The sequence below is a fragment of the Pleurodeles waltl genome, chromosome 12, assembly GCF_031143425.1.
Source record: "Pleurodeles waltl isolate 20211129_DDA chromosome 12, aPleWal1.hap1.20221129, whole genome shotgun sequence".
Classification (NCBI taxonomy): domain Eukaryota; kingdom Metazoa; phylum Chordata; class Amphibia; order Caudata; family Salamandridae; genus Pleurodeles; species Pleurodeles waltl.
This window is the reverse complement of record NC_090451.1, coordinates 595,370,790-595,392,922: the sequence shown is the minus strand read 5'-3', so window position 1 is coordinate 595,392,922 and position 22,133 is coordinate 595,370,790. Positions and strand designations below refer to the sequence as shown.

At 48.5% G+C, this 22,133-nt stretch overlaps 1 protein-coding gene across 1 annotated transcript in view; it reads left to right on the top strand.

Annotated features, from left to right (window-relative positions):
• LOC138267159 (Fc receptor-like protein 2) overlaps window positions 1–22,133 on the top strand; it is a 387,267-nt gene that overhangs the window by 288,171 nt on the left and 76,963 nt on the right. The window contains exon 5 of the mRNA XM_069216010.1: window positions 5,984–6,091. Within this exon, the coding sequence (XP_069072111.1) occupies window positions 5,984–6,091 (108 nt within the window). The remainder of the gene's footprint in view (window positions 1–5,983; window positions 6,092–22,133) is intronic.

The following is a 22,133-nucleotide window of genomic DNA, read 5'->3' as shown; positions in this document are numbered from 1 at the left end:
GGAAATAAATTCACTAACTTCGCAATAAACTGGTGTGGTTATTCCTGACTGAAAGGTCAGGGTTCGCCGAAATGTATTCTGGACTAATTGTTAAGTGTTATGTTGATCAAGGTGTTGCTTATGTTCGTTATTGATTATTGAATTTTGATGAGACCGATCGATTAAGAGTACAAAGAGTTCCCACTAAGTCAAAAGATTCATCGGCCTAAAGAGCGTCCGAACACAGGTAAATTATTACTACGGACCGCTCTATCAGATGTGGCCATTTCATAGTTGCTGAGCGCCACGTCTCTTTTCATCAAAGGTAAAGCGTTGTTAAGAAACATTGCAGTAATTTCTCAAGCTTTTCTCATTATATGATGTGCTTGCTTTCTTCTTTTTTTCTTTTTATAATAAAGTGCCACTCAAGGAGTCACACATCAATGACCAGTGTCATACATGTACACTTACAACATGAAAATATCACACATAAGCACACTGACTGCTTGTCAGCTCTAGGGTGGGGTACTCCAGGGCACCTAGTAAACAATTGTGGTGTTACACCGTTCTCCTGAATTCTGAGGAGCCTCTAGTAATGACCTGTGGCACTGCACCCTTGTGTCGTTGACCGCAAAAGGAGGAATTAAAAGATAAAATAATCTCACTGTTACTGAAAGAAAGGGCGGTTGTAATGACATCTTCATAAATACTATGGCATTCATGTATTAAAATGCCTTGGAATATTATCAAATTTTACATTTTTGTTGATATGTTTGCAAGTGGAATGTGGAAGTGTTACTGGATAATGACATGTTCGAATGATTTCTGACTGATGCAAGTTTGAACAAGTGCTAGGATCACTGAGTGATGGTACACATGTGCACATGTATCCAGGTTTTGCAAGTAATGGTGCAGGATTCCCGAGTACAAATCCGAGCAAGCATTCAAGATTAATGATTTATGTTGTCAATCTGAACATGCACTAAGGATTACTGAGTGATGGGATGAATGTTAAACATGCAGTAAGGAATTAATAAGTAACGGTACAGACATGAACATGCTACTCAGGGATACTAGGTTATTGGACAAATCTAAAGGTGCGTAATACTCCTGCATAGTACTTGCATTGGCATAATGGGGCAATTCTTGAGATATCGAAGGCCCTCTCACAACACCAGTGTCCCCTTTTAGTGTAACACTTGCCCTAGCACAATGTTGGTAGTTCTTTACATATACTGAGCATTCTTAGAAAACTAATGCATACCCCCAGTGCAATACTTTTACTGTCGTAATATTGGTAATGTTTGGCACTTTACAACACCATTGCTACTATTATCTAAGGCCTCAAGGTCATTGTAACCTGTCTGCATCACTTCAAAAGAAAACTAGGGCAGTGGTAAGTGCAAAGCGTAAGACAGTCGAACTGTACAATAACTAATTGTTCCATTAATATTTGCCATAAAAGTGTATTTTAGTATTTTATTCTGGACTTGAGTAAGTAATAAACGTGTATATATGTTGAAGAACTTGTGATAAAAAGTATTCCTTTACCAAAAATGTCCTTGTCCCATAACCACAGTCTGCAGGGCCAAAACTGGGGGTGCCCCAGTGTAAACATTCAGGCCCATATTTATACTTTTTGACGCAAATCAGCGTTAGCGCAGATTTGTGTCAAAAAGTTTACCGCCGGCTAACGCCATTCCAACGCACCAGCCGGACACCTTATTTATGGAATGACATTAGCCGGCGCTGTGGCCTGGTTAGCATCAAAATAAATGACGCCAACCGTGCAGCGAAGGTGAAGGGAAGAGTGGGGGTTGTGCGCCAAAGAATGGTGCAAGTCAGGTTAGAGTCAGAAATATTGTCTCTAACCTAACTAGCGCCATTTTTTGACGCACAACCCCCATGGAAATGACTCCTGTCTTAGCAAAGACAGGAGTCATGCCCCCCTGCCTAATGGCCATGCTCAGGGGACTTCTGTCCCCTGGGCATGGCCATTGGGCACAGTGGCATGTAGGGGGGCCCAACTTGGGCCTCCCCATGCCACTTAAAAGTTTTTTTGAATTCTACTTACCTATACTTACCTGCACTCACCATGGATGGGTCCCCCTATCCATGGGTGTCCTCCAGGGATGGGCGAGGGTGGCAGGGGGTGTCCCTGGGTGCAGGGAAGGGCACCTGTGGACTGCTTCCATGGTCTTCCTCCATGGAAATGAGCCCACAGGTCCTTTAACGCCTGCTCTGACCCTGGTGTTAAAAAACGGCGCAAATCCTGCTTGGCGCCATGTTTTGAGGCCCACCTCCTCCTGTGCGTCATTTTGTCGGATAAATAAGGCGCAAATGCCTCAGAGTTATTTTTGCACGGGAACGCTTACCTTCCATGTCATTAGCCAAGGTAGGTTTTCACGTACAAAAAATGAATCAAACTCCATAACTTTGGCACTAGGCGGGTCTAGCGCCAAAGTATAAATATGTTGTTAAGTTGGAGACGAATTTGCGCCAAGATAAATTACGCAAATCTGGTGCAAACAGAGTATAAATATGGGCCTCAGTTTGAGAGGTGGAAAGGCATTTTATTAGTGATTGGAAATTGTAATGACCTTGAATTGGTTAGGAGACCTCAACATAGGCTTTACTGGAGAAATATTTGGCAGTTGTTCATTGGTTAGGGCAGGGCCACTGGAATTATGTAGCTGAAGAGGGCCAAATTATGCGTCTGGGTTGAGTAAATTATGCAGCAAGAAAATGCTAATTATGGTGCATAATGTGGCACATTTTGTAACAGTATTACTGAAGTATTTCGTCCTTTTTAAATTTGGAACTCTGTCTGGGAATTGGTTACATCACTTTAGTACCATTTTAATACCCAAATATAGCAATAAGCAACAAAAAGGTGACAGATTCAGCTTTACAAAGGGCCTTTCACTGCACGGCAACACATGTCCCTGCATTTTTAGTAACTTTTGAAACGTTTGAGGCAGAAAAAAAATGTCTTTCTTAAAAATCTGCAGATTATGTGGCACATGATGGATTATGTGGCAAACGCTTCAAATCTATAACTATGCAAACATCGTTGAGGCCGCACAATTGCATAATATCCGTGTCCCTGGTTATGGGTTTACAGAGAGAGAGAGAAATGTGGGCTCTCTACTTGCGGACAGCCTCTTTGCCCATCTCGGTAAGAGCAAGACCTGCTCCAAGGCCATGCGCATATTTTTTCCCAGTACTACCAATATATGCACTGAAGGGAGATGACCAGTAAATAACAATCAATGACCATTTAATGGCCGGGATGTGTCCCTTAGTACATCATTTTTTGGGGTGCTGCTGCTATGGTTTAGGTTCAGAGTATGACAAACAGCAATTAAATATTTTTGGAGGCTAAGAAGATGTCTGCATGCTCCTGTACCAACCATTTTCTCTAATGTTTGCACCGAACATGCACAAACAATGAAAGACCACTTCCCCTTGGCATTTTCACCTTGTGCCCATGATGTACACATATGGTTTAAAAGTCCACTTTTTATGACACATGCACCTATCAAGTCAGCAATCAAATAGGTTAACGAGCCAATTTACGCATGGTTGACCTATCGTGCCAATATGTTCCTAATCACAGAGGTAGACTCTGACACATATTAGTCCCTGACTGTGAACAACCCCTCGAACACAACTGCATACTGTTGCTAACTAGGGCTTTTAGTCTCGCTGATGTGTAGGGGTTTGAAAGAGCTGCACCTCCTGCAAGCAAGCTGCACCATAAAGGATCTAGCAGCATTGCAGGAATAATGCCGTGCTTGTACTCTCCTCCACTTCCAAGCACAGACAGGCACATGCAGTGTTCCCCTCCCTGGGCATTTTCTAGACCTCCTCCAAGATCTAAGGGTCATAGTTGAAAAGTGGGAATGGTCAACATCTGTGTATCTGTACGTTGGGTGATCCTTTTGAGAGGAATGAGAACGACGGTAGAACCGTTCCTTCTTGACTGCCTGATTCACTTTCCACAGTGTGTCTGCATATAGTGCTCACTTGCCAGCATAGGACATATTTTTGGATTTTTGCGAGGGCTGTGGAAATTGACCAACTCTGACAGTGTGGTGCCTTCAGCATCCTGGAAAACCAGTTATTCAACTGTTTTATCACTCGTCCTGTAGGCCTTTTTTCTTGATCCCATTTGGTTCCAGAAGTTGCAGGGACCTCCCACCTTACGAAAGAGGAAATATCAAGTGCCCCCCACAAACTACAACATTATCACCTTGGTTTGCAAAAGAAAGTTGGCCTCTCAAGTGTTCTTACTTTTCAGTTTGGTAGAGTAGACAACCCATAGGTCAAAGTAGTTGTAAAAAAGATAGAATATTTAGCTAGTGTTGGTATTTTCTATAAAGAGATCATATAACAGCAACCAAACAACACAATCTCACGAATTAACAAAGCAATAAAATATCCTAGAAGAAAAAAAAAAGCAATACTGAGCAGCTATGTTACTCTCAATACATATGCCTCCTCATCACTAGTTGATCGTGAATGATGTGCCCTTCATAATTGCTTGAGAACACGATGTTGGGGGATGGGGTGTGTGACCACATTCTCATTGAAACTGACTTCCTGTAACACTGTAGTTATCAATAGCTGATTATAATTTCCAGCAATATCAGAGAAAACACACAATATGAAGAATGAATCCTGTGAGGATAGATTACAGCACAGCAGTGTCTCAGTGTTTGCAGTGAAGAGTTATTTGTCCGAGGAACCTGCTTTATCCTTTAGTTTGCTAGAACAGTGCCTTAAATGTTGCACATAGTATGACACTGGATCAAATACTCCATCAGCAGGCAGAGCTGTTCAGTATACCGAAGATGGGCAAAAAGGGGTCTCACTCCAGGGGAGTAAAGAATGTTCGCCTACAAGGACAAAAGTGCACACAACGACCAAGCAGGAGCATCTCATGCTCAGGGATCTCACTAGCACACATAACGCATAGAAATTGGAGATCATCACAGCCACCAAAGGCCAGGGGACCCGAGAAGTGGTTCGGGACGCGCCTTTGCCACCTTCGACAACAAGAATAACGACGAGCACAAACTCAGTGCCAAATCGGGACTTGGTAGAGGGAAATGAGGTCCAACAAGGATAAACAGGAAAATAAGTGCACATAGGGAGGAAGAATGCTCCCCAGGAAAAGTCACACTCAGCTTACTAGCACTGGCAACAAAGCTTCAATCAGTTGAGGGGCTTCTGGGTGCTCTGCCTTGCATCCTGCATTTCTCCCTTGAGCAATCATTGGAACTTGTCTTCATCCTACACTCTTCACAGTGCACTCTGCTTTCGCACACACCACTCCTTTTCTGCCTTATGACATCCCTTGGCTCTGCAGTAGCCCCTTACATCTGCTACCTCTCTGCGCTTCGAAGGTTCCAACAATTTGCCCTTTTGTATTGTGTAAAGCTTTTCACCAGGCAACACCAGAAAAGTATGGCCAGCATATGTGCAAGTTTACCTAGAACAAAAATAGAGACAGGGCATGTGGCCACAACACATGACTCCTCACAGTCAGGGAGGATGAACAGCACGTATAGTGGCAGTTCATGAATCAATGTGTGTGGAGGTAAGCATCTCTACTCTTTTCCATGCGCTACTTTTTCTGCGTGTTAGTCAAGGTTATGAAAAACACATACTGCAAGTACACTAACAGAAATGAATGCCGTTGGCAATGTTTGTTTAAATTTTCATTTGCAAATGTGGGTGTAGCCTGTAAAAATGGCATTCTTAGACCTGATCTGTACCTTTGGACTATGCAGTGATGCAGCCTTAATTTGTATCTAGTGAAGTATATGGTACCTGTCAAATTCGGCTTACAATTGTTTTACCTGAAATTCCCTCAAAATGATTACTTTGTAGCGCATATATATATGTTTGTACAATATGTTTATATTAACAGAGGTTTACAATACCCCTGTTGTGTTGTGTGTCCCCTCAATCATGTACCAATATTTTGTATTTGCAGAAACGCACAGTGCCGTCCACACAGTGACAGCCGCTCTCATCCCACTGGCTATCATCGCTATCACAGTCACACTTGGGTTCCTGTACTGCAAGCACAAGAGGAAGCCTAGTATGTAGTTCATGGTACTTTTTGTTTTAGGTTGAGCTTTTATGGTCTGACATTAACTATTGAGCTTTCTCGGTTTGACGTTCGCCAAGACCTTTTGATTTTAACAAATTATATTATAATATTCTTAGTTGTAGGGGTTTTTAGTCCGTACTCCTCATTATCTGGTCTGTTTTTGTGTAATTTTCGTTTTTCTTTTGCTCACTACAGCATAGAGCACGGGGCACTTGGTTAGCTCATTATACCTATTGGCTAATTTCACAATGTGTGATGATATTCTGTTCTTGAACAAGCAGGAACATTTGCATGACCGTCTAACAGCACAATATTTAGCTTTTAGCTGCATTTTTGTGCTACTTTTTTTAATTGCAGTTCATTAGTTTTACATATTATTGTTTTGGATTTTTGAAGAATGTCACCTTGGGAGATGATACTGCATGATCTCTGATGGAAACAGCCCTCCTCTGATGGAAACAGCCCTCCTTGCAGGGTCATCCCCAATCTTTTTGCCTTTCTCTCTCCACTTTTTGCTGAATTCATTTTTTTGTTGGCCTTAGGACTCTGCACACTGCTAACTAGTGATAAAGTAATTGTTCTCACTCCCCAAACCATAGTTTTATTGGCATATATCTAATTAGCATATTTATGTACTTCTAAGTCCCTAGTAAAATGCACTGGATGTGTCCATGGCCTGTAAATTAAATGCTACTAGTAGGCCTGCAGCACTCATTGTGCCACACACGTAAGTAGCCTTCTAAACATGTCTCAGGCCTGCCATTTTAACTTGAATCCATTGGCTCACTGTCAGGTTGGCTTGCCATGTAAAACCCTATGCCAAGCCTTAAACTCCCCTTTCATTACATATACGTCACCCGAAAAGTAGGTCCTAAGTAGCCCATGAAGCAGGGTGCTATGTAATTAAAAGGCAGGACATATATTTTTTAGTTTATTTTAATATGTCCTGGTAGTGAAAACCCCCCAGATTTTTCACTACTGTGAGATCTACCCCTCGCATAGAACAACAATGAGGATTCCCTATCACGTTTAGTAAGCTGTAATACCTAATTAGGAAGGGGTAGAGCTGTCATATTTAGTACCTATGGAACTGTAATGATAAATCCTGTTTAATGGTGAAGTCAAATTTATGGTTACGATTTTTAAAGTTCCACTTTTAGAAATGTTTGCACTTCCTTACTTTTAGCCCTGTGTGCCAGCAGTCTGTTTCCAATACATGTCTGGATGGGTGACAGCTGGACTTTATGCATTCCTTCTAGACAGCCACACACAAAAGGGGATTAGTTGTGACTGATGGGCCATCCACCTGCTGGGCAGGACGGGAGGGAGGAGCTGTGGGCACAGCCTCACACTTATACTTGAATTGGCTGTGACCTGTCACCACACACAGGGCTGCATACCATCTTGCAGTGAATCTGGAGCCACAGCAGGAAAAAAGGGCCTTTGTGCACTTTAAAGACCCTGCTTTGAAGTCACCCCCACTTCAAAGGCACAACTGGGTATAAGAACTGGACCTCTGATACTACCAACTCAGCACACTACTGGACCAGTAAAGAACTGTGTAAGGAGGAAGGACTGCTGTGCCACTACTAGGACTGCCAGGCTGTTGTGTCATTTGCATTTGTTCTTTTGCTGACTACAGCATATTGCACGGGGCACTTGGTCAGCTCATTATACCTATTGGCTAATTTCACTATGTGTGATGACATTCCATTCTTCCACAAGCAGGAGATTTTGCAGCACAATCTGTCAAATTTTACAGCGCAATATTTTGCTTTTAGCTGCATTTTTCTGCTACTTTATTTAATTCTATTTGCATATCAATCGATTGGATTTTTCAAGTATGAGTCACCTTGGAAATGGCCCTTCCTGCAGGGTCATCCCCAAACCTTTTGCCTTTCTCCCTCGACTTTTTGCTGAATTTGTTTTTGTTGGCCTTAGGACTCTGTGCACTGCTAACCAGTAATAAAGTGCTTGTTTTTTCTCCCTAAAATCTGGTTTGATTGGTAGATACGTATCTGGAATATTTAATGTACTTATAACCTACCAAAGTGCAGTAGATATGCCCGTGGCCTGTAAATAAAATGCTATTAATGGGCCAGCAGCACTCATTGTGCCACACATGTAAGTAGCCTTGTAACCATGTCTCAGGCCTGCCATTGCAGCCTGAATGCAGTGTCCCATTGCCATGTCGGCTTGCCATGTAAAACCCCATGCCACGCCATAATCTCCCCTTTAATTACATAAGTCACCCCAAACGTAGGTCCTAAGTAGCCCACAAGACAGGGTATTATGTAATTAAAAAGTACAACATATACGTTTTAATTTTATGTGTCCTGGTAGTGAAAAACTCCCAAATTTGTTTTTCACTATTATGAGGTCTACCCCTCGCATAGGACATTGGGGGTTCCCTATCACATTTAATAAGCTTTAATACCTAATTGGGAAGAGGTAGGTCTGTCATGTTAGTAACTATGGAATTGTAATGATAAATCCTATTTATTGGTGAAGTCAGATTTATGGTTATCATTTTTAAAATGCCACTTTTAGATATTTTGGATTTTCCTGCTCTTAGCCCTGTGTGCCTGCAGCCTGTTTGCAATACATGTCTGGGAAAGGTGGCAGTTGGACTTTATGCATTCCTTCTATATGGTCACACACAAAGGGGTTTAGGGGTGACTGATGGGCCATCAACCTGCTGGGCAGGATTGGATTGAGGAATTGGGCAAAGCCTCATACTACACCGGAATAGGCTGTGTCCCGTCCCCACACAAAGGGCTGCATACCAACCTGTAGTGAGTCTTGGCCCACAGCAGGAAGAAAGGGTCTCTGTGCACTTCAAATACCATTCTTTGAAGTCACTCCCACCTAAAAGGCACAACTGAGAAAAAGCACTGGACCTTTGATACTACCAACTCAGTATACTACTGGACCTGTGAAGAATTCTGCCAAGAGGAAGCACTGCTGTGCCACCACAAGGACTGCCACTCTGACCATCTGCTCTAGAAAAACTGCTTTTTCTGATGTGCTGCCCTGCTGCCTGCTACTTTCTGTCATGCTGCGGAAGGACTGGATCCATCTCGCTTGAACCCAGAGTGACTACAAGGTCATGCTGGCTTGCCCCCTGTTCTAAGTCTCAGGGACATCAAAGACTTATCATCATCCTGCAACAGCCCCTACAGTTTAAAAAAAATGTTTTTATTGGTTTTCAAGAACATACAAACATGCAAGCAAATAGGCGTTACATATTAATTACAACTAGCAGTTATTTAATTTGACTTAAAGAAATCCTAGTATGTATTGGCAAGTAACAATTGTCATCAACATACCCCAGTTTAAATTGGCATTACAGGCGCACTCCACTAGAGAAATCTACTATCCTTCATCCAGTCTTTTCAACAACCTTAAGATGCGGATATCAGCCCTCTATAGTGCATCATCTAATAGATCAGTGATGCTATAGATATCTTATCCAGTTCTTTTTCATGTCTCAACATTTCACATTATGAAATTCCCCCCACCCACCCAGCATCCCATCACAATAGCAGTCCCATACATTCTATTGGGGTTGGAAATTAGCCGTCTGCGGGAGTGAGGGGGCATCCGGGTGTGCGCACAGATAGTTGTGCAATGGTTCCCAAATATCTCGCGACATGGAACATAAAGGTAAGGTTTCTGCATATGCTGATAACTGTTCATTACAATAGATGAGATCCACCAGCCACTCCTTGAATTTTGGGACTCGCCACCTCCCACAGTGACAAGCAATTCTACTCTTAGCCTGCAGCAGCGCCAAGGCTGTACATCTCATAGAGTTTGGTTTAATTTTCTGTGTGTAACCAAGTAAGGCTAACAAGGGTGTGAGATGGAACTCTAGATCTAGCATTTACTTCAATGCCTACATCACCCCAGTATTTGCCTATGCAGCCACAATCCAAAGCCAAATACAAGAAGTCTGCACCCACCATGGTACATCTCTGACATCTGTAGTCCTCCCTCAGTCCATATGTGTACATTCTATGAGGTGTGTAATAGACTCTGTGTAAAAATTAGTAATGGAAGATGGGAAGGCGATGCTGGATGAGACCCGGCCAGTATGAGCACAGCACTCCCTCCAGATGTCATCCTTCAGGTCCACCCCCTGCTCATCCTGCCATATCTCACGAGCTTCGATGGCTCAGACAGGTGCCTTGATTTGTACAGTATAGTATAATGTGGAGACCAATTGCCTCAGTGTCTGCATTTGCATCAGTATATGTAAAGTATTCCGCTTGGGTGGCTCGTAACGTAACTCTGGGGTAGATGCTTTCACGTTAAGCCGGAGCCTGTTATAGAGGAATATATCTAGCGTTGAAGGGGGGACTCTGCAAAAAACTGCTCCGTAGTTTTAAATATGCCATTTACAAAGAGATCGCCCCATGTGCTGTAGTTTAGTGTTAGAACTTGGGTTTCTGGTTGGTAGTCAGTTTGCACTCTGTCCAAGCTGGGACCCTCACTCTAGTCAGGGTAATGGAGACACATACTTAAAATAACTCCTCTTCAACCCCATGGTAGCTTGGAACAAGCAGTCAGGCTTATTTCAAATGCAATGTGTAAAGTATGTGTACCAACGAATACAGTAATACAGTGAAGACACTACAAAATGGACACAACACCAGTTTAGAAAAATAGCCAATTTTTATCTAACTCATACAGGACCAAAATGACAAAAACCCAACATACACAAGTAAAGTTCTGAATTTTAAAATTAAAAAGAGAAAACAATGAGGAGGAACCGTTTTGCGTGGGGGTTGCGTCGATTTTAGCAGCCACAAGCGGGTGTTGCGTTGCTTCTCCAGCCGCAATACAGGTAATATGTCAATTTCTCAGCTGTGATGCACGTGGTGCGTTGTTTTTACAGCTGCGTTACAGGTGGTGCATCCAATTTTTCCCAGCACGGCTTCTGTGTGTGGATTTCGGTCTTATTTCCACCATCTTTACCTTTCAAGGGCCCAGGGACTGGAGTGGGCATCACTTGGCAGGGTAGGAGTCTCAGCAAGGGAGTCCAGGTGCTGGCGGAGTAACTCTTTGATGGCCCTGAAACTTCAAAACAGGGGACAAACTCAGTCCAAACCAACAAGTAGGAATATACCACAAAGTCCAGTCTTTGTCCTCTTTCAGGCAGAAGTAGCAACTGCAGGCCAACCCAAAAAAGTACAGTCATAGGCAAAGGGGCCGTACTCCTTCTCCAGCTCTTCTCATTGGCAAAGGTTCTTCTTGAGTCCAGAAGTAATCTAAAAATCTGGGGGTTTGGGTCCACTACTTATACCCTTATCTGCAAACTTCAAAGGAAAGTCTCTGTTGTTGACAAGATCCTGTCTTGCCCAGACCTGGCTCCAGACACACACCAGGGGGTGGAGACTGCATTGTGTGAGGGCAGCACATCTCTTTCAGATGTAAGTGTCAGTTCCTCCCTCCCCACTCTAGCCCAGGAGACTCACCAGGATACGCAGGCTATACCCCAGCTCCTTTTGTGTCACTGTCTAGTGGAGATTGACTAACAGCCAAACTGTCAGTTTGACCCAGAAATGGACTACACAAGCAGGCAGAGGCACAGAACGATTGAGCAAGAAAATGGCCACTTTCTAAAAGTGGAACTTTGAAAAAAAGACAATCTAAAAACCAACAACAAAGATGTAGTTTTAAATTGTGAGTTCAGAGACACCCAAACTCCACATCTCTATCTGCAAAGGGAACTACACTTAAAAAAAATATTTAAATTTAAAGGCAGCCCCCATGTTAACCTATGAGAGAGATAGACCTTGCAAAAGTGAAAACTGAATTTGGCAGTACTTCACTGTCAGGACATGTAAAACACTTCACTACGTGTCCTACCTTTAACAATACAATGCACCCTGTCCATGGGGCTACCTTGGGTCTTCCTTAGGGGTGCCCACATGTGCAAAAGGGGAAAGTTTGGACATGGCAAGTGGGTACACTTGCGAGGTTGAATTGGCAGTTTAAAACTGCACACACAAACACTTGTTGGCAGGTCTGAGCCATGTTTGCAGAGCTACTCGTGTTGGTAGCACAATCAGTGCTGCAGGCCCACTAGTAGAATTTGATTTAAAGGCCCTGGGCACCTCTAGTGCACTTTACTAGGGACTTACTCGTAAATCAAATATGCCAATCATGGATAAACCAATTACACAAACATTTTACACAGAGCACTTGCACTTTAGCACTGGTCAGTAGTAGTAAAGTGCCCAGAGTACCAAAACCAGCAAAAACAAAGTCCATCACACAGTAAAAAATACACAGGAAGCAGAGGCAAAAAGACAGAGGAAACCATGCCAAGGATGCCAGATCTAACATTTAGCCAATCCAGTAGTTTTCTACATGCTGTTTCTCGAGTGACTCAGAGTAAAGGGTTATGGGAGAGCAGGCGAAAGGGACAGTGAAGCATAGCCTTTTCGGCATACCACGCCAAAGCTTTCCATGCAGGCAGTCGTGGTGCATGCCACTGTAGAATCCATGGAATTTGCGAACTGTAGCTGCACTCCCAGGTATGATGTTGGAGGGAGTGTGGCCATATAACCCTCCTCCACCACCAAGTGTGGCAGGTACAGAGCGGGCTTAGACCAATATATTGCGTGATGGGCTTGTGCGCAATGTTAGTTTAGCTCAAAGTTCAGTGCTTTGATGCCTCGCTGTGAAAAGGGGAGAGTGAGGGTTTCCCAGCATACATTGGGCTGCTTTCCCACTCACACTAGCCTAATCATTTGCATGTGTAGTGCGAGAAAAAAGGCACACCTAGGCCAATACGGCATATTAAGGAACAAATATAGCAATCTAGGGAGTATGATCATCTTCATTAGGCTAATACGACCAGCCAGAGACAGAGGCAGAGATATCCATTGTGTGACCTTGTCAGTTATTTCTGTCATGATCCTACCATAGTTCGCTCTTAGGGGCATATTTATACTCTGTTTGCGCCGAATGTGCGTCAAAAATTCTGACGCACAATCAGTGCAAACTCTGCCCCATATTTATACTTTGACGTCCGACCCCGCGGGCATCAAAATTCCACCATGTGCGTCATTTTTTGGAAGGGGGAACCATTCTTGCGTTAATTATATGCAAGGTAGGCGTTCCCTTCCAAAAAATGACTTTAAGGCCTGTGCCCCATATTTATACTCTGATGTCATTTTGACGCACAGGAGGGGGTGGGCCTTAAAAAACAGCGCACAGCCTGATGGGCGCCGTTTTTTAACGCCTGGGTCAGGCAGGCAGGGCAGGCATTAAGGGACCTGTGGGCTCGGAAGGAGCCCAGAGGTGCGCTCCCCTGCCCCCAGGGACACCCCCTGCCACCCTTGCCCACCCCAGTAGGACACCCAAGGATGGAGGGACCCATCCCAGGGAAGTAAAGGTAAGTTCAGGTAAGTATTTGTTTCCGATTTTTTTTGTAGCATAGGGGGGCCTGATTTGGGCCCCCCTACATGGCACTATGCCCATGGGCATGGCCATTGGGCAAGGGGGCATGACTCCTGTCTTTGCTAATACAGGAGTCATGTCAATGGAGGGTGGGCGTAAAATAAAATGGCGCAAATCCGGTTTGAGGCTTGAATTTTGCCTCAGACCTGACTTGCCCCATTTTTTGACGCACAACCCATTTTCCCATAAGCCGGCGCTGCATGGTGTGAGTCATTTTTTTTTACGCACACCAGTCCGCAGCGCCGGCTAACGTCATTCCATAAATAAGGCTCCCGCAAGGCGCGTTGGAATGGCGTCAGCCGGCGGTAAAATTTTTGACGCACAACTGGGCCTTATTATCAAATTTTTGTCCATTGTACCCTTAATTCCTAGGTGTCTAACCTCTGCCGAACATCACTGCGGTAGATAGTCCGGCACAAAGGGCATCACCTGTGGCTTCAACGGGAATATAAATCACTGCCCCAGTCAATCTGCATGCCTGATAGTCCTCCAAAAGAAACAAAGGGGGTCATTCCAACCCTGGCGGTCAGTGTTAAAGCGGCGGCCAAACCGCAGCAGGCAGGCGGTCAAAAAAATGGAATTCTGACCCTGGCGGGAACCGCCAACAGAGACCGCCACTTTAACACTCCGACCGCCACAGCGGGACAAACAAACAGCGCGGCGGTCACCGCCAACAGATAGGCGGGAGACAATGTACCGCCCACCCTATCACAACCCACCAATCCGCCACCTTTTCCGGGACGGGAGCCCCGCCGATAAAAACACGGCAGAAACAGACATTACGAACGGAAAACGCTCACCTCTACACACTCCACGAGGAATCTGGACAGCATGGAACCCGAACTACACATCCTACCAGCTATTGTCTTCCTGCTCCTCTACCAGGAGCACGAACGCCGGTGCAGAAGACAACGGTGAGTACTGCACCTACGACACAGGGGAGGGGGGAGGGAAAAAATTACGGGCACACACATACGCGACACACCCACCCTCACCCTCACCCACAACTACATACACATCAATGCAGAGCAACAACTCAGAGTGACACCCACCAAACCCCCCTGAAGAATGCCAAGACAAAATAAAATGATCATGAAAATTGAAGTATATTGTACGGCTAAGTAAAAAAAAATATCACACATCTATAACTATATATACATATGCAAATTGTCCTGTCCAAATTGGGTATCAGCCATTGTACGTGGGCCAATGGGCCTAAACACATGTGCAAAGCCCACACAGGAGACCCAAATCCATTGGAGAGAACACTGCAGGGGCATCAGATATCAAAACTACAGGCACCTCAGGGGGAAGGGAAGGGGGGGGCACCTCAGCCAGATGAGTCCACAATGCCAGATCCACGAGGGGCCTCCATGGCCACTGTTCAATCATGGGGAGTGCAAAGCCACAGTCTCTCAAGTCTCTACAGTGGGTGGGTTGCCCACTGTTCAATCCTGGGGAGTGCAAAGCCACAGTCTCACAAGTCTATACAGTTGGTGGTTTGGCCACTGTTCAATCCTGGGGAGTGCAAAGCCACAGTCTCTCAAGTCTCTACAGTGGGTGGGTTGCCCACTGTTCAATCCTGGGGAGTGCAAAGCCACAGTGTCACAAGTCTATACAGTGGGTTGATTGCCCACTGTTCAATACTGGGGAGCGCAAAGCCACAGTCTCACAAGTCTCTACAGTGGGTGGATTGGCCACTGTTCAATCCTGGGGAGTGCAAAGCCACAGTCTCACAAGTCTCTACAGTGGGTGGATTGGCCACTGTTCAATCCTGGGGAGTGCAACGCCACAGTCTCACAAGTCTCTACAGTGGGTGGGTTGCCCACTGTGCCATCCTGGAGAGTGCAAAGCCACAGTCTATCAAGTGGATTACAGACTCCACTGGTTCTGGAGGAGGCATGGTGCCCAGAGTGCTTCGTGCAGCCCTGCCCGACACAGATCCGGGCCTGCCCCTTCTGCCAATGGGCCAGCGGTGCTTGAGACGGCGGTGCCCTGTTCAGCGGTGCTTGACTTGAAGGGCCCAGCGGAGCGGTGCTTGAGATGAAGGGCCCAGCGTAGCGGTGCTTGAGATGAAGGGCCCAGCGGAGCGGTGCTTGAGATGAAGGGCCAGCGGAGCGGTGCTTGACTTGAAGGGCCCTGTTCAGCGGTGCTTGAGACGGCGGTGCCCTGTTCAGCGGTGCTTGACTTGAAGGACCCTGTTCAGCGGTGCTTGACTTGAAGGGCCCTGTTCAGCGGTGCTTGAGACGGCGGTGCCCTGTTCAGCGGTGCTTGACTTGAAGGGCCCTGTTCAGCGGTGCTTGAGACGGTGGTGCCCTGTTCAGTGGTGCTTGACTTGAAGGGCCCTGTTCAGCGGTGCTTGACTTGAAGGGCCCTGTTCAGCGGTGCTTGAGACGGCGGTGCCCTGTTCAGCGGTGCTTGACTTGAAGGGCCCTGTTCAGCGGTGCTTGAGACGGCGGCGCCCTGTTCAGCGGTGCTTGACTTGAAGGGCCCTGTTCAGCGGTTCTTGAGACGGCGGTGCCCTGTTCAGCAGTGCTTGACTTGAAGGGCCCTGTTCAGCGGTGCTTGAGACGGCAGTGGCCTGTTCAGCGGTGCCTGACTTGAAGGGCCCTGTTCAGCGGTGCTTGAGACGGCGGTGCCCTGTTCAGCGGTGCTTGACTTGAAGCGCCCTGCTCAGTGGTGCTTGACTTGAAGGGCCCTGTTCAGCGGTGCTTGACTTGAAGGGCTCTGTTCAGCGGTGCTTGACATGTGTCTCCAGGGCACCAGATCCCGCCATGATATGGAGTTCACTCGCCACCCGACATGTGGCTGCCGGGTCCTTCGTGCACATCTGTCTTCTCGCTTGCGGGGCCCTCCTGTGCTGGCGTCCCGGGCCCGTGGGTGTCCTCCTTCACACCTGGAATGGGGCTGGTGGGGCCCTCCTGGGCAGCTCGCCTGCTGCCGGACTTGTCGGGCGTGCTGCCCTTGCCACCCTTCCCTGCTCCTCTGTGGCCCTTTCCTCCCTTTGTCGGTGTGCCAGGTGGCACCCCACTTCCTGACGGTGCCAGGGTAGTGCCTTTGGAGCCTGCTGTCTCTGGCCTCTCGCACCGGGCCTTGGCTTTCTTTGATTTTTTTCCAGGGGGTGGGCTGGCTGTCCCTTTACTGCTAGCCGAAGTAGCTGCCCTTGAAGGGGGTGGACTCCAAAATCCTTGGACTATTGTCCTTGTAGGTCCAGGGGTTGTGGTGGCTGAGGTGCTGATTGGACTCTTATGAGATGGAGGGGGTGGGTCAGGTGATGGAAAGAGGTTAATTTTGGACAGGAAAAACTTTTTAGGAGCAGTGGGAAGGGTAGGTGCAGTGGGTATGGGAGTGGAGGAAGAGGATGTGGTTGTAGGTGAGTCAAGTCTGGTGTCTGTGGGTGCAGGTGCTTGTGCTGGAGGCTGTTGTGAGGTGGATGGCTGTTGGGTGGGCGGCTGCCTGCGTTTGTGTGGTTTGGAAGAGGTGGTGACAGAAACACTGGGAGAGGACACAGGGGACGTGTAAATGGCAGTGGGGGTGGTGACTGCACGTGTGCAGAGTGTTCTGGTGGGTGTGCTGGTGATGGACGTAGTGGCTGATGATGTTGTGCATGCAAGTGTGAGTGGAGACGTCACAGGGAGGGAGGAGGGAGACAGGGAGGAGGGAGACGAGGAGGAGGGGGACACAGAGGAGGCAGTGGCTGTTGGCATGTCTGCATGTGGCTGTTGCTTGTGTGAATGCTTGTGTGATGTGTGGTGCTTATGTCTGGATGAGCTTCCCTTGGGTGTTGAGGTGTGTGCAGGCTGGTCTGTAGGTGTGTCTGGGATAGGCAGAGGAACAGGGGAGTGGGACTGGGTTGAGGAAGTTGGAGGAGGGAGGCAGCAGACAGGGACAATGGCTGCCGTCAGTGCTGAGGCCAGAGCGTTGAACGATCGCTGATGGGCAGCCTGACCCGAATGAATGCCCTCCAGGTATGCATTACTCCGGTGCACCTCCCTTTCTACACCCTGGATGGCATTCAAAAGGGTAGACTGCCCAACAATGAGCGTCCTGAGGAGGTCAATGACCTCCTCACTGAGGGCAGCAGGGGTAACTGGGGCAGGGCCTGAGGTGCCTGGGGCGAAGGAGATGCCCACCTTCCTGGGTGAGCGGGCACAGGGCGAAGGCTGAGGGGCTGCTGGGAGAGCGGAGCTGGTGCGCTGGGTGGCGGCTGTACCTGTTGTTGTGGTGGGCACGGATGTTGCCGCCACCACAAGGGAGCTCCCTTCCGAGGACGTGTCTGTGTCGCTGGTGTCACTACGTGTCCCCGCTGTGGAGCTCCCCTCGCCCTCCGTCTCACTGGTGAACTCCAAGTCGGTTGCATGGCCCTCCACAGGGGCATGTGAGATGCAGCTCCCTCGTGCTCCGATGCCACTTCTCCTCCGCCTGATGATGCTAATGCACACATGAACAGGAAGACCAACAAAAAAGGGGGGGGGGAGAAATAAAGAAATGTTGAATGCATGCATTGGTGACACAGTTGGCGGAGAGGACAGACACAGAAGCCCCCTGCACTACGCCGCGCACTTGGGGTACACTACTCAATCCGTGGGACATGGCCTACAAGCCTATGGACGACAAATCCACACATAGGTGACACAGGGCCATGATTAGCTGTACTAGGCAACGTACAGAGGTGGGGGGCGGGGGCACAGGGCCATGCCTAATGGAGGGGCCTAGCCTACGGAAATCGCCCTGGCCTAGGGATACCCACAGCCCTCCTCCCCCACCCAGACACCTCCAATGTGCGCAAAATCAGCAGAATGTGCTTGTACTCACCCCCTTGTGTCTGCTGTGATGTCCTCACGCGCCCATCCAAATCGGAGTAGGCCACCGCCAGGATCCGGGACATCAGGGGGGTCAATTGACGAGTGCCACCCCTCCTACGTTGGGAGGCCATCCCCAGCAGAGCCCCCGCGGTCTTCCTGCTCCTGCGGCGGATGTCCTCCCACCTCTTGCGGCAGTGGGTGCCCCGTCTGTTGTGGACCCCCAGGGTCCGGACGTCCTTGGCGATGGCACGCCAAATGTCGATTTTCTATGTGACACGTACAGGGGGAGAAATTAAAATATCATCATTTTCTGCATGCTCGATGTGAGTGGCCCCCCATCCCCGCCCTTGCCATGTGGCACATGCTCTCATCTGTCGTTTGATGCATGCCTCAATCGCTCCCCTCCCCACCATCTTTCATCCACCCCACTCAACACAGGCATTGCCCACAAAGCATGCTCCCAGTGGACTTACCTGTTGGTCTGGAGGACCGTAGAGTAGCGCATACTGGGGGAGGACCCCATCCACGAGTTTCTCCAATTCTTCAGAAGTGAAGGCAGGGGCCCTTTCCCCAGTCGCAGCAGCCATTGTCTCTTCCAGACCGAGGTCACAGCAGCACTTGCAGTATAGGTCCTCGCCGGTGGAGGAATGTCCATGGCAGAGTCCAGATTCCCAGTCTCACAGGTGCATTGTCCATATGCCTGTGGAAGGTGGAGCAGGGGCAGTTTAAGGTTGGACAGGGTGACAATGTGGGACAGTGGGATGACATCAGGGGGTATCCTTTCCTGGCGGGGGTCTTGGCATCCTACTCTGTCTTCTTCCTAGATCTCAGGCCCCGCTTGTGGGGTGGTTCTCCTTCTTCAGGGGGTGGGGTTCTGGTGGCCTGTTGTTCTTGTGTGGGGGCCTCCTGTCCACTAGCGCCGGCGGATGTGGTAGCCTGTTCTTGGTCCATGCTAGTGACAGGGGCCCTTTGTGGTGCCACATGGTCCCGCAATGTGGTGACAATCTGGTTGAGAGCCACAACGATGGTGCCCATTGCGGAACTAATGTTTCTGAGTTCTTCCCTGAACCCCATAAACTGTTCCTCCTGCAGTACCTGGATCTCCTGGAACCTGGCCAGGACCGTGGCCATCGTCTCCTGGGAGTGGTGGTATGCTCCCATGATGGAGGAGAGGGCCTCGTGGAGAGTGGGTTCCCTGGGCCTGTCCCCTCCCTGTCGCACAGCAGCCCTCCCAGTTCCCCTGTTTCCCTGGGCCTCCGTCCCCTGGGCCGTGTGCCCACTACCACTGCCCCCAGGTCCCTGTTGTTGTTGGGGTGGTGGGTTAGCCTGGGTGCCCTGTAGTGGTGGACACACCGCTGATTGACGTGTCCTGGAGACAGAGGCATGGGCCCGCTAGGTGGGTGCTGTGCTGGTGTTCCCAGAGGCGGGTAGGTCTGCTGTGGCCTGTGGCTGTCTGAGGGGAACCGACTGTCCTGAGGTCCCCGATGGGCCGGGCTGGTCATCTGGGTCCAGGGAGACAGAGCTGCTGTCATCACTGGGGGCCTCTTCTGGGGGTGGGATGGACATTTCTGGACCCTCCTGGGCGGTGTGGTGGCGTTCGGGTCCTGCAGGGGTATAAGAGTATGGTTATTGCTTCTGTGTGTGCCATAGCGTGCAATGGGTGGGTGCACGTGTACCGCAGTGCTGGCATTCCCTTGTGGGGGCTGTTGTGACGGTGGTTTGTGGGGGAGATGGGTATGTGCAGTGGGAATGCTTAGGTGATGGGTGTCCATGGTTTGTGGTGGCATGCAGGGTTTGGTGTTGGGATGGGTGGGTTGTGATGGTGAGACATTAGCAAGGAGGATGTGTGATGGGGGTGGGGGGAGGGTGGGGGTATGAGTTGGCATGCTGGTGGGTGGGGGGATGAAGTAGTTGAGATTAGACTTACCAGAGTCCATTCCTCTGCCTACTCCTGCGAGGCCCTCAGGATGCAGGATCACCAAGACCTGTTCCTCCCATGTTGTAAATTCTGGGGGTTGAGGTGGGGGTCCGCCGCCAGTCTTCTGCACCGCGATGTTGTGCCTGGATACCATGGAACACACCTTCCCCCGTAGGTCGTTCCACCGCTTCCTGATGTCGTCCCGATTTCGTGGACGCTGTCCCACAGCGTTGATCCTGTCCACTATTCTTTGCCATAGCTCCATCTTCCTGGCAATGCTGGTGTGCTGAACCTGTGTCCCGAAGAGCTGGGGCTCTACCCGAACTATTTCCTCCACCATGACCCTGAGTTCAGCGTCTGAAAACCAGGGGTGTCTTGGGGGGGCCATGTGGTGGTGTGGATGAGGTGTGGGGTGGTGTTTGCGGTGATGAGTGTGGTGGTGTGTGGTGTTTTGTGCGTGGATGTTGTGTGGGTGATGGTGTAGTGTGCCTCTGTGTGATGGTGTTCTCTATTCTGTGCTGTCTCTCTCTGGGCTTCGTCTCTGATTTGTGGTCGTAAGGGTTTGTGGGTGATGTGGGTGTGTGTTTTATAGTTGATTGGGTGTGTGGGAGTGTTGTGTGTATGTGTCTCAGGTGTGTGTATTTCAAATTGTCCAATGTGGCTGTGTTTTGGAGCTGTGTGTGTATTTTGACCGCGGCGGTGTGTACCGCCAATGGAATACCGCGGTTGAAAGACCGCCGCGTGGATTCGTGGGTCGTAATGGCATGGGCGTATTTCTGTTGGCGTGACGGTGGAGGTTTGGTCATCGCCAGTTTATCGCTGGCCGTTGGTGTGGTGGACTTTTGTGGATGTCGGGTTTTTGGCGGTTTGCCTCTTGCGGGTCAGAATGACCGTGGCGGTTTACCGCGGCGGTGTTGTGGCGGTCTTCTGACCGGCGGTAAGAGCCTTTTACCGCAGAGGTCAGAATGACCACAAAAGTCTTGTAATATTGGATTCAAACTGTGTCTTGGTTCCTTCAGAGATAGCATAATGTCATCCGCGTACATGTACATCAGCAAATGCTGTGAAGGGTATTGGAGGGAGTATTCCCGGTGCCGCTCTCGTAACTTAGCAGCAAAGGGTTCGACAGCCAGCACAAATAGGACTGGTGATAACAGACATCCCTGTCTTGTGACCCTAGATATGCTGCTTCACCTGTGAGCGATCCATTTATTCACACCCTAGCTGTGGTCTGAGAGTATAGGAGGGCTATCCATCTCAGAAATCCTTCCGGGAGCCCCATCCTCTAGAGCACCGCCATCAGGAAGTCTCACTCAAGAGAACTGAATGCCTTAGTGGTGTCAAGAAATATGGCTACGGCATCTAGTGTTGGATCAATATCATTTATCACTGCAAAAAGTGCACGCAGGTTGTGCAAGGTTGATCTCCCTGGAACAAACCCAGACGCAAATGTGGCGCAAAAAAAGTATAAATACAGGCCTTCATCTCTGTCCCCTGAATGCGTGCACGCGTGCAGGGGACAGAGATGAAAGCTCTGGTTTTTGACAGCGGAATCTGCTTTACAAGTCCTGTTGTCATCAACCAGAGTGTTTGCTGTGGCTTGGCTGCAGCAGAAAAGCTGCAGCCATGCCACAGCAAACTGCTATGTCCCAAGGGTAGGCACCCCAGGACATAGCAGGAGCTGGCCCTGGGGGGTGGCAGTCCCCAGGGCCATCTGTGGGTTCACGAAGGGGGCTGCACTGTTCCCCTCCAAAGAGGACATAGCCTCTGGGTGGTCGGCAGGGCTTGGGGGCCTCAAAGGGACCCCCTTTGTTTTTTTAAATATTTGCCTGGG